Below are 13,685 nucleotides of genomic sequence, written 5' to 3'. Positions count from 1 at the left end.
ATTAATTTTGGAGTACGTTGGGGCAATTATTGTTATGTATTTGTTACTAGATAATCTGCAAGATTTTCTTTTCCTCTTCTACCATCCTTAGGGATGCTCTATAAGGGGACCACTAGACAAACCTGTGGCCCAAATCTTGGCTGTATGTCTCCGCAAAGACCCACCACTGAATTCAATAGTAAAATAAGAAAAGGAAAGAAAAAAAAAAAAAACACTTGAGAAGTATCGACAGTAAATTGTTAAGCTGAGAAATAGTAATTTAACTAACTAAGAAATAATGATGAGTTGGGTTTAGTCTTTATATCTGAGGTTTTCAATAGCAAGCAATTTTCAAAATACCTTGTTCATTTTAGGAAATGCTTATAAATATTTAATAGATTATATATTCTTATTTTTATATGAAGAATAGGCAATATTTACAAAATATAGAGAACCCTCTTTTATATTGATGATTCTCTTTTGCCAGAAATAAATGAAAAACTGAATGTTTTATAAAATATATGATCAACTTTGGGCAATTTAAGTCACAAGAAGAAATAGATGTTCAGAGGGAGATGTTAAACTGGTTGCCACTGATTAAACCAAAGCAGCAAACCCTATTTAAAAATTATGATTTAAATATATTTTATTTATTTACTTTTTTACAGTAGTGAGGTATAATTACATTTAGAAAGTGAATATATTTAAAATGTACATTTTTATTAATTTTGATGTGTGTGTAAATCATAAACCATAAGTATAATCAAAGTAATAAACATTGAAGTTCCACTTATTCATTACAGGGCATCAAAAGTAGATTAAAATTGTCACAACAATCTGTGAATTTGAAGAGCAATTGATAGAGATTATGCAGTCTAAAGAATAGGAAAACAAAATGACTAAAATGAACAAGGAAATATGGGATATAGATAAGCACAACAATCTATGCATAATTCAACAGGACAGGGAGATGGGAGCAGAAAAAATTTTTGAGGGAATAATGGATGAAAACTTATCAAATTTGATAAAAAACATAAATCTACACATTTGTGGAGCTCAGTGAATTTCCATGTAGGATAAGCTCAGAGAAATCCATAGATAGATAAAATAGTAAGAATCCTAAAAGACAAAAGAGAAAACTTTGAAAATAGCAAGAGAAAAACAATTGATGTATCTGTTAACATTTTGATCGACATTTGGATTTTTCAAGTGTTTGGCTATTACAAATAAAGCTACTGTGAATACTCATGTACAAGTCTTATATTGACTTCTACTTTTCTTTGATAAATACCTAGGAGTGGATGACTTGGTGAAATGGTAGGTGTTTTATTAGTATTTCATATAACCAACTTTTATTTTTTTCATATAATCAACTTTTAGATTACTTCTTGATACCACCTGTGGCCTTTAATACCCAGTAGGCTTTTTTGAATTACTGTCTTACTCCTGTTGGGCAGTTTGTCATCTTATTGTTTAGCTGTTTTCTCCCTCCTTTTTAAAGAGTCCTAGTTATTCTTTTGAATCATGTCATTAACTATATGGACAGTTTGTTAGTTCAGAAGGTGTATATCCTATTTTTTATAATACTTGTGATAATTTTAAGTTAAAAATCACACATCTCAACTTCTCTAATTATCAACATCATATATGAAATAAGATATATTGTCCCTCCCTTTATTAAATAAAAATGAAGTAATACACAATAGTCTTTTTTTTTTTTTTAGATTTTATTTATTTATTCCTGAGAGACACACAGAGAGAGGCAGAGACATAGGCAGAGGGAGAAGCAGGCTTCCTGCAGGGAGCCCCGTGCAGGATTCAATCCCAGGACCCAGGATCACACCCTGAGCTGCAGGCAGAAGCTCAACCACTGATTTCATTTTTTTAACATTCTATCAAAACCTATTTCAGCATTTATACTGTTTCCTTTTTTAAATTAATCCTTCTCACTCCCCCCCCCACATATTTTTAAGCAGTTAAAACTTAAAAGTTTACAGCACAATTAAGTAGAAAGTACTGAGAGTCCCATATAACCTCTTACCCACCCTCCCCCAGTTATCCCTTTTATTAACGTGTTGCATTTGTGACACATCTGTCACAGTTAATGAACCAATATTAATATATTAATATATTGTTTAAACTGGAGTTCATAGCTTACATCAGGGTTCACTTTGTGTTGTACATTCTATGGGTTTTGATAAATGTATAAAGACCTGTATCTACCATTACAGGATCACATAAAATAGTTTCATTGCCCTAAAAATCCCTTATGTTCCACCTATTCTTTCCTCCCCCTCCCTAAACCTCTAGCAATCACTGCTCTTCTTACTGTCTCCAGTTTTCCCTTTTCCAGAATGACATATGGTTGGAATTATGCAGTCCGTAGTCTTTTCAGTTAGTAAAATGCATTTAAGATTTTTCCTTTTTTTTTTTTTTTGGCTTGGTAGTTCATTTCTTCTTATCACTGAATAATATTCCATTGTATAGATGTACCATAGTTTGTTTATACATTTGTCTATTGAAGGACAGCCTACTTACTTCTAGGTTTTTTCAGTTATGAATAAAGCTACTGTAAACATTTATGTGCAGGCTTTTGTGTGGACATAAGTTTTCAGCTCACTTGGGTAAATACGGGGGAGTCCGGTTGCTGGACCACAAGGTAAGAGCATGTTTAATTTTGTAAGAAACTATCAAACTGTCTTCCATAGCGGCTGTACCACTTGCATTCCCACCAGCAATGAATGACAGTTTCTGTTGCTCCACTTCCTTACCAACATTTGGTGTATGCAGTGTTTTGGATTTTATCTAATATAGTAGGTATGCAGTAGTATCTCATTGTTTTTGTATTCTTTTTTGTAAATGTATTTGCCACGTTTGTTTTTTTTTTTGATAATAGATTTATTGAGACATAATTCACACAGCATAAGATTCACTCCTTAAGTATACAATTCTGTGGTTTTTAAATATATTCTTGCCCATATAGCCATTATTGGCCACTTTCGATCGCCCCCGTCCCACAAGCACAGAGAAGCCACTAATTTCTTACCCTCCCTCCCCCAGTTTTCCCTTTTATTAACATCTTACATTAGTGTAGTACATATTCTGCAGTTGGTGGACATTTGAGTTGTTACCAGTTTTGGTTGTTATATATAATGCTGTTATAATCATTCATGTACAAGTTTGTGTGTAGACATAGGTTTTCAGTTCTCTTGGGTTTTCATTTCTCCAGGAGTGGGGTTGCTAGATCATATGGAAATCCTGTATGTAACATTTTGAGAGACTTAAAAACTATTTCCCAAAGTGGCTGCACCATTTTAGTATTTCACTAACAATATAAGAGAGTTCTAATGTCTCTACATCCACATCAACACTTGTTACTGCCTCTTGTTTTTATTTTAGCCACCCATTTGTTTTAGTAGGTGTGAAGCCATAGTTTATTGTAGTTTTGATTATTTCCCTAATTACTAATATCATTGAGTATCTTTTCATGTGTTTATTGGCCATTTGTGTATTTTCTTTATAGAAATATCTATTCAAACCCATTTTTAACTGGGTTGTCTTTTTCTCATTAACTTCTTTACATATTCTTGATGCAAGTTCCTTCTCAGGTACATGATTTGCAAATAATTTCACCAGTTTTCTGGGTCTTCTTTTCACTTCTTTGATGGTATTGTTTAAAGCACAAAAATTTTTTATTTTTAAGTCTAATTTATTTGTATTTTTCTTTTATCATTTGTAATTTTGGTGTTATATCTAAGAAGCCATCAAGGTCATGAGAATTTATTCTTACATTTTCCTTTAAGAGTTTTACAGTTTAGTTCTTATATTTAGGTTAATGGTTCATTTTGACCTAATGTTTGTATGTGGTATAAGGCGTAGGGATACAACTTCTTTTGCACGTGGATATCCAGTTGTTCCAAGGACCACTTATTGAAGATTTTTCTTTTTCTGTGGAATGGTATTGGCACTCTTGTTGAAAATTCAATTGAGGGACACCTGGGTGGCTCAGCGGTTGAGTGTCTGCCTTTGGCTCAGGACGACATCCTGGAGTCTCGGGATCGAGTCCCACTTTGGGCCCCCTGCGTGGAACCTGCTTCTTCCTCTGCTTGTGTCTCTGCCTCTCTCTCTCTGTGTCTCTCATGAATAAATAAATAAAATATTTTTTTAAAAAAAAAGGAAAGAAAATTCAATTGACTGTAAATGCAAGAGTTTATTTCTGGACTCCCAGTTCTAGTCTCCATTGATTTATAGTCCCTTCCTTATGCCAATACCACACAATCTTGATTACTTTAATTTTATTTAATTTTTTTAAAGATTTATTTATTTATTCATGAGAAACACAAAGAGAGAGAGGCAGAGATACAGGCAGAGGGAGAAGCAGGCTCCATGCAGGGAGCCTGACGCGGGACTCCATCCCGGGTCTCCAGGGTTATACCCTGGGCTGAAGGTGGCGCTAAACTGCTGAGCCACCAGGGCTGCCCGATTAATTTTATAGAAGGTTTTGAAATCAGGAAGTGTGAATCCTCCAGATTTGTCCTTTTTCAAGATTGTTTAGCCATTCTGGGGCCTGGGTCCATATTTCCACATGAATTTTAGTATTAGCTTGTCACTTTCTACAAAAAAAGGCAACTAGGATTTTGATAGGGATTGGATTGAATCTATAGATCATTTTAGGGAATATTACCATATTAATAATAGTAATTCTTCCAATCCATGAACATAGGAGTCTTTCTGTTTATTTAGGTCTTCTTTAATGTATTTCAACAATGTTTTGTGGGTTTCTAAAAAAATTTTTTTTGTTTAAATTCAGTTAATTAACATATAGTGTATTATTAATTTCAGACGCAGAGTTCAACCATTCATCAGTTGTATATACATACACCCAGTGATCATTACATCACATGCTCTCCTTAATCCGTCACCCAAGTACTCCATCCCCCTACCCCCTTCCCTCTAGCAACTCTTAATGGTTTGTTTCCCTCTGATTTTGTCATATTTTTCATATTTTTCCCTCCCTTCTCCTATGCTCTGTTTTGTTTCTTTTGTTTTGTTTCTTAAAGTAGTTTTTGAATATATAAGTCTTACAGTTCTTTTAAGATTATTCTTAAATGTTTTATTTTTTTAATATTAGAAATTGAATTGTTTTTTTCATTTCTGTTTTGCATTGTTTGTGGTTTATGTAAGAAATACAGTTGATTTTTGAATATTGGTCTTATATCCTGTAACCTTTCAGAACTTGTTTATTAGTTTTTCCAGTGGATTCATTAGGCTTTCACATGTAATCCCATGCAAGATCATGTAATATACACATAGAGCTACATTTATTTCTTTCCAGTTTGAATACACTTTTTTTTCCTACTTGCCTTGGCTAGAGCCTCCAGTATGACATTGAATAGAAATGGCAAGATCTGTTCAGATTTTCTATTACTTCTTGATATAAACAGTGGTTTGTATCTTCCTGGGAATCCTTCCATTTCATTTAGGTTACTGAATTTATTAGCATATAGCTATTCACAGTATACTCACATATTTTTTATTTCTGTAAGGTTGATAGTAGTGTGGCCTGAGTCCCTCCAGATTTTAGTAATTTGGGTGTTCTCCCTGCTTTCCTTTGTCAATATGGCTAAATGTCAATTTTATTGAACTACTCAAAGAATCAAGTTTTGATGTATTGATTTACTGTTTTTGTCTTTACTGTTTTTGTTTATGTACTCTCTAATTTTAGTATATCCTTCTTTCTTCTTGCCTTAGTTCAATTTGCTATTTTTCTGCTTTCTTAAGGTAGAAAGTTAGATTATCGATTTGAATTTTTTTAATACATGCTTTTATAGCTACGAATATTATAAGCACTGATTTAGCTGCATCTCAAATTTTAGTAAATTACATTTTTGTCTTTATTCATCTCAAAATATTTTCAACTCCCCTGTGATTTCTTTTTGACCTTTGGTTATTTAGGATTTAGTTTCATATATTTGTGAATTTCCAATTTTTTTTTCTTATTCATTTCTGATTTCATCCCATTGTGATCAGAGATTATACTTTGTGTGATTTCAGTTCTTTGAAATTTAGGTGTTTATTTAATGGCCTTGCTTATGGTCTGTCCTGGAGACTATTCCATGTGCACTTGAAAAGAATGTGTGTACTGCTGCTGTTGCTGGATGGATTGTTCTCTAGATGTTTGTTATGTCTGATTGATTTATAGTATAGTTCAAATCTTCTATGTCCTTGTTGATCTTTTCCTAGTTGTACCTATTATTAGATATATAGAGATAAGACTCAGATATGGATTGTCTACATCCACCTGAAGAGATTTATTATAAGGAATAAGCTTATACAGTTGTGGAGTCTGGGAATTCCAAAATCTGCAGTATGGACTGGCAGGCTGAAGACCCAGGGGAACTGATGGGCAAATGAAGTTCAAAGGCAGTTTTCTGGAGAATTTAATTTCTCTTGCTCAAGGATGCCAGTCTCTTTGTTCTATTCAGACCTTCAACTGATTAGAGGAAGCCCCTCCACTAGGTGGAGGGCAGTCTACCAGAGTTCACCGATTTAAATTTTAATCTCATCTGAAAACACTCTCCAAGTTGACACACAAAATTAAACATCATAAATAACATAAAAATTTAGCTTCAAAAAAATTTAGCTTCAATAAGTCCCCCTTCCCTCTTTCTTTGTGCAGCTATTGTCATAAAAAGTATATCTCTATACACTGTAAATCTATCAACACAGTAATATACAGTTGATTGTCATTATTGCCATAGCTGTGTTCTGTAAAATTGCAGCAAACACTGAATTAGTGAATACTGAATTATTGCTCCAAGGAGAAATAGGTTTGCCAGCCAGTTTGTCAGTTGATCAATATATAACCTTGTTTTATTTGTGTTTCTGTTACAGTTGGTTATTTAATATATATTGTTCATTCATTAACATACAACTCATGACTGCTAACACTATTACTCATGCCTAAATGAAGCTTACCTAACACAGCCTTGCTGTCTTATGAACTTGCACAGAAAACACTTAAGTACTACTTTTAGGGGGTCTTTTAAACAGCAAAATCACTAACGAAAAGCACGGAAATGCAGAAAACATGGCACTATTAAATAGAATGCAAAAAGGATACGTGTTTAGAATGTGACAACTGTAACAAGAAGACGGCATCATTCTTGTTTGACTTCAGCTGGGAATACCCACCTTGGGCTGTGTGTTTTCTTGTGTCTGCAGGTAACTACAGAAGCACCACAAGTATTAATTTTTGAGTTGTAAATAAATTCTAGGTATTAGGCAAATTGGCAAATTCAGAAGCCATGAATAATGAGAACCAATTGTAATTATTGTTTTATGAAGTCATTTGAATCAGATAAGAGAAGATCAGATTACAAACAAAAAATACATTTATATTGGCTTTTGTATTTACCAATGCAGTTATTTTAACAGGTGTTCTTTGTTTCTTTGTGTAGATACAGCTTAGTGTCCTTTCACTTTAGCCGTTAGTATTTCTTGTCTAGTTGGCTAGTTATAAATTCTCTCAGTGTTTTTTATCTGGGAATACCTTATTTCTCCTTCATTTTTGAAGGATTGTTTTGTTGGATATAAAATTCTTGGTTGACAGGTTTTGTTTTTTTTTTCCCTTTAGCATTTTCAGTATTTCCTTTACTGCTTTCCATCTCTTGTGGTTTCTAAGGCAAAGTCAACTATTAATCTTATGGAGAATCTCTTGTACTCAATGATTAATTCATTAATTCCTTACACTGCCATTCTAGTAGAAGTGTTTCTTCATATTTTTAGTTTTAATTCTATGCTTAAATGATTTCATTGTTTCTGGTCTTTTTATTATGATTAATCTATTGTTTAGATGGAATACATCTTCAGGTTACTTTTTTCAAGGATTTGTTTGTAGGTTATGTTTTGAGGCCTTTTATATTTGTTAACATGTCTTTGTTGTCTACACCACTCATCTCCATTTGTTTTGCTCACATATTGTATAAGTAAAATTTTTTGAAAATCTGTTTATATACAAATCTATACTTTAACAAACAAATGTTTGTGATAATAAACTGCCATAGACTGGATGACTTTAAAATAAAATAAAATAAAATAAAATAAAATAAATAAAATAAAATAAAATAATAAAATAAAAAAAATAAAATATAAATAAAATAAAAAAATAAAATATAAATAAAATAAAAATAAATAAATAAAATAAAATAAATTACGCCAGAAATTCATCTTTTCACAGCTCTGGAGTCTGGAAGTCTAAGATCAAGGTGTTGGCAGGTTTGATTTCTCCTGAGATCTCTCTCTGGCTTGCAGCCTGCTGCCTTCTCACTGTGTCCTCACATGGTCTTTTCTCTGTGCCCATGCATCCCTAGTTTGTCTCTCTGTCTTTGCTTATAAAGGATACCAGTCATAATGGATTAGGGCCCCACCCATATGACCTCATTTAATCCCATCTGTCTCAGACCCTGTTTCTAAATACAGTCACATTAAGGGAATAGAGTTGAATCTATAACAGAGTATATATATAATATACACATAACATATATGTACCATTGTACTAGTATTATATACTTATATAACATTGAATTTTAAAAGATAAGTATGTTTTTAATGAAAAAAAATGTATTCTAGTTATATTACTGTTTTTATATCATAATGTGGCTCTCAAAGCTTATTCAAGAAATAAAAATGTCTCTATCATTTTCTTGTTTACATCTTTACCTCTATTTAATAATATTTCGCAAGAATCCTTTAAAACTTATTCATTCATTTCTGATCAATAAAAAACAATCAGGCTGACATGGACTACAGTATACTGTAATTCCAGTGCAAGCAGGTAAGTGAGGGCACCACTCTTCTCCTAGGATATCTCCTAATGTGTTGCATGCTCCAAGTTGAGGGTGTTTCTTCCATTTTATACATGAAATATTTTAAAAATGAATTTCTTTCTGGATTTAACTGGATTTCTTTCTGTTTTATGGATAAAGATGAATATATATATATATATATATATATAGAGAGAGAGAGAGAGAGAGAGAGAGAGTGTAATAGTATCTGCTTGCACTTTGGTAGGTCATTTTGATGTTTCCCTGTTGTGACCACTAGCCTAAACACAAAATAAAATGGGTATTAATTCATCATAATTGGGTAGTGGGTTCATGGGTGTTCATTTGTTTTCCTTTGTGTCTTATGTGTGTTACATATATTCTGTTTTAAGGTTTTAAAATATTTTAAATTACTCATAATTTTGCTTGAAAATTATGTTTCAATAATAGTCTATCATTTATTATTGCATAAGAATAATCTAATAAGGTTTTTCAATCTATAATGTTGGATCTTCCAGAATATTTTCTTGATTATTTCTCTAATTATACTGTATTTTACATTTGTTGAGATTTTTCTGTAGTTATATCAATTAGCTATGAATTAGGTATCTTTATTTTTTATATATCTATCCCTTATGTGGCTTTAATGCCTTTTACTAAAATGTTCTGGACATTTTTTTCCAAGTTTGTCCTTATCAGTTACTTGATTTCTATAGTATTGTGTGTGACTTCCAGAGTTGGTTTTAATTATTTTATTTTACTTCGTTTATTTTTTACTTTTTGTTGTGGAAAATTTCAAACATAACAAAGGTAAAGAAAAAATAGTACAGTGAACCATATAAACTCATCATTCATGCTTAACAATTATCATCTCTTGGCCAATTTTGTTTCATCTATTCCTATCCATTCTCCACTACCCGGCTTCTGTTTATTTTAAATCAAATTTTAGACATATCTTTTCATAAATATTTAGTATCTGTCTCTAAAAAATACAGACTTTAAAAAAATATAACCATATTGTCATACTTAAAGATGATAGTTACCTAGTCATCTCTAATGAGTAGAGTGTACTCCTGGATTGCCTACAAACATCTGTAGTTCTCTTGCCAGAAATTGTTATTGAAAAACAATTCTCAGCATACATGCCTCTCCATAGTTTATTTCACCTCTGATTTCATGATCCTAAGAATAAAGTGTTATATCATGGCTATTTCCATTTCCAGTCGGACTGTGTAGGTAGGAATTACAGTCCTAGCATAGATTTAGAAAAACATTTGATTGAGAAGAGAGAAAAAAATAGCTCTAACTGATCTTGAAAACAACTTCTGTTTGTAGCTGAGTTAGTCCATCGAAGCCCTGGCTCTAAAGTTCAGGAGAAAAAGCAGAGATTTGATAGCTATGAAGTTCTTACTGTGGGGCATCTGGATGGTTCAGTGGGTTAAGCAGTTAAGCGTCTGCCTTTAGCTCAGGTCATGATCTCAGGGCATAGGGCTTCCTGCTTTGTGGAGAGTCTTCTTCTCCCTCTCCTTCTGCCCCTCCACCCTCTTATGCTCTCTCATACTCTCTCTCTCTCAAATAAATAAAATCCTTTAAAAAAAAGTTCTTACTGTGATTTTTATCTCTCCATGGACTCACCAGTTTACTTTAAGGTGTCATTTGAATGGTGATTACTAGAAATTCTATTTATCTGGCTACTGATCAGTATTTGTGTACTTGATCTTAACCAGAAGTCCAAGAAGTGTTTGATAAATGTCTGATGTTCTTTTGTGTTTTCCTAGATAACAGAGGCAAACAAATTGGGCATCACTGGCTTTCTCTTCTTATAACCCAGATGTCCTGTAATGCATTTCTTAAAAGACCTCGTTCATACTTGAGAAACATTCATTTATTAATTTCCCTACTTTCTTTAAACTCCATTGTCTTTTCATTTTAAGAGAAAAAAATTACTTGCACAGGTCTCACAGCCATTTCTAAAACTTATCCAACATGTATATATTGGATTTATTTATTATTTTTTAAAGATTTTATTTATTTATTCATGAGAGACACACACAGAGAGAGAGAAGCAGAGACACAGGCAGAGGGAGAAGCAAGCTCCATGCAGGGAGCCCAATGTGGGACTAGATCCCAAGTCTCCAGGATCACACCCTGGGCTGAAGGCGGCGCTAAACTGCTGAGCCACCCGGGCTGCCCTATATATTGGATTTAATTAGAGCCATTAAATAATAGATTTTTATTTAATAGATTTAACTAAGATTGTCCTATTTTCCATACATTAAAAGTTTCAGATAATTGGTACACAGTAAGATTACTCTTAACCAGTTCTGTACTGGGCATTATTAGTATGGTCTTTGATGTCTCAAAAGTACCTTATTTTATAAGGTTAAACATTATTAAGTCTTGTGAAAATATGAATAGTAGAACTTTCTGAAAATTGTGTTCTAGATAAGCACTGAGTTTCCAATAATGAATGTTTACCAAATTCAAGATTCTCTGTAAAAGGCTTTAATTTAAGACTAACTTATCGATATATTTAGCAATAATTAAAGCTTAGAAAGGGAATCAGAAGCAAGGAAAAACTTCTGCTGTAGTAAAAATGATCATTGGTAAATATTTTAGTCCATTTACTTCCTTTTTGAATATGTATGTCAACTTTGTTTAATATTTATACTAATCTACTATAATTAAAGGTGATAATATAATATGTTAAATATTAAGAACATGTAGAAGACACCAAGTCCTGTGTAGACCTCTCCACAATGAGTGCCTGTGACTTGGAGCATTTGAGTAGTAACCTAAAGAATATATATTTTCTCATATCTAGTTCAGCATTTTAAGAATTTAATTGATAAATTAAACAATTTCCCAATTAAAATATTTTAAGAGATACTGATATTTTGCTCATTAAAAACAAAAATTGGAGGAGCACCTTGGTGGCTCAGTGGTTGAGCATCTGCCTTTGGCTCAGGTCTTGATCCCAAGGTCCTGGGATCAAGTTCCTCATCAGGCTCCCTGCAGGGAGCCTGCTTCTGCTTCTGCTTCTGCCTATGTCTCTGCCTCTCTCTCTCTGTGTCTCTCATGAATAAATAAGTAAAATCTTAAAAAAAAAAAAAAAAGTTTTGTTTTTAATGTCTTTTAAAAGTGAATTTTTCCTTGTGCTGTATCAGAATATAGTAGCCTAGTAATTTTTACTTGTTTGCTTTTTGTTTGGAATCTCTTTTCAGTTAAAGACTTTATAACCAGATTTACTGATAATGTTTGAGAAGTGTACTAATTATTTTGTCTTACCTAAGAATTTGAAAATACTCTATACATCTACTTTATGTTCCCAAAGCAGTTAAGAGAGGATGTGTTACCAAGAGAGAAACTGGTTCTGTAGGATTGGTAACTTATTTATGACCACCAAATCAGTCATTAGTAAATAGACTTAAGAACAGAACTTAAAGGAGTAATTTTTGCTTCTTTGTACTTTCATATTTTTTCAAAAATTTTGACATTGAACTTTTTTTCTTTTTTTTAAGTATTTAGAATGCAGGGAATGTAAAGAATGGTGCTTGGGTTTTAGTGTTATCCTCGTGTTTCTCTAACTGTATTGAACAGAAATATCAACCTTGCTAATACATCATATGTGTTTGTGTTTTAGCTTTCTATTGGAATTGCTGAATTTATTTAAATTTTTATGTTCTCTCACAGGTGTTGGATCCCGAACAAAACCATAACTTCACAGACCATTATCTAAATGTGGCCTTTGACCTTTCCCAAGTTCTTTTTATAGCTACTGCCAACACCACTGCGACTATTCCACCTGCCTTGTTGGACAGAATGGAGATCATTCAGGTCCCAGGTACCTGATTCATAAATAAAATCATTATTTGATATATTTTGCCTTTCTAAGCAAAACTCTTAAGTTCTGCAGTGGAGTTTGAATAAAAAATTGATTTGCCAGTATATGATCTTCAAAGTTCTAAGTCTGTTAAAAACCAGCTTTTATGTAAATTCAAAGTCTGGAACAACAAAACTTTGTTTTAGCCATGACATACAGGATTATGTATGTGTTCTGTAAGATACCAAGAATAAAGTTTGCATAACAATTTCAGACTTAATTTAGCATTAAGACATTCTTAGCATTAAAAAAAATGTTTTCCAGTGTCTTAGAAAATAAGACATTCTTCTTTGAAACCATTTTTAAACAAATATATAAAAATATTTTTTTTTTCAAAATGAGTATCTTCAAACCAAAAATAGATCTTTACATGGTCAATTTACCCTCTTGTCTATAAGATTTTAAACTTTTTACTATGTCTTCTTTTTAGTTATTTCTGTCAAGTAGTTCCCTATTTTTTTTTCCCTATTTTTTTTTAATCATGTTTTCTCCTTCACTGGAGTGTGTAAAATAAAGTCCTTTAGTTACTAACACTAAATAAACCTGTTTATGATTATTTTCCTTCTTTTAATTACTTAAAATTATTTTTCCCTAGAAGAGATGAAATGTAAGTGGGTATTTGTTATAATGAAAATAGGAAGAATCAATATATTTTTTGATTCTAAATATGAACTAAATAGGTATTTCATATTAACCTGAAATAAATTTCTACTATCAAGTGAATGATTATTGCATTTCTTAGTTATCTGTAAGCCTTTTAGTTTTTAATACTTATTTTAAAAATATGATAGAGTAAAAAATTGCTTTGTGCATATTTATAAGACTAAAACAGGGGCACTGGGGTGGCTGAGTCAGTTAAGTGTCTGCCTTCAGCTCAGCTCACAATCTCAGGGTCCTGGGATCAAGTTCTGCATTGGGCTCCCTGCTCAGTGGGAGTCTGCTTCTCTCTCTGCCCCTCCTCCCTACTTGTGCACTCTCTCTCTCTCTCTTTCTCTCTC

General features: G+C 32.4%; 1 protein-coding gene and 1 long non-coding RNA gene across 5 annotated transcripts in view; one reads left to right on the top strand and one right to left on the bottom strand.

The window, feature by feature from the left end:
- Positions 1-13,685, top strand: part of LONP2 (lon peptidase 2, peroxisomal) — a 94,066-nt gene that overhangs the window by 39,915 nt on the left and 40,466 nt on the right. For all 3 annotated transcript variants that reach the window (XM_038531106.1, XM_038531105.1, XM_038531107.1), the window contains exon 9: positions 12,498-12,648. In XM_038531106.1, the coding sequence (XP_038387034.1) occupies positions 12,498-12,648 (151 nt within the window). The remainder of the gene's footprint in view (positions 1-12,497; positions 12,649-13,685) is intronic.
- LOC102154057 overlaps positions 1-13,685 on the bottom strand; it is a 34,600-nt gene that overhangs the window by 2,029 nt on the left and 18,886 nt on the right. The gene's annotated exons all lie outside the window — the stretch shown is intronic.

Source organism: Canis lupus, chromosome 2 (genome assembly GCF_011100685.1).
Source record: "Canis lupus familiaris isolate Mischka breed German Shepherd chromosome 2, alternate assembly UU_Cfam_GSD_1.0, whole genome shotgun sequence".
NCBI lineage: Eukaryota > Metazoa > Chordata > Mammalia > Carnivora > Canidae > Canis > Canis lupus.
The sequence above is the reverse complement of the archived record's forward strand: the minus strand, read 5'-3'. Positions and strand labels throughout refer to the sequence as shown.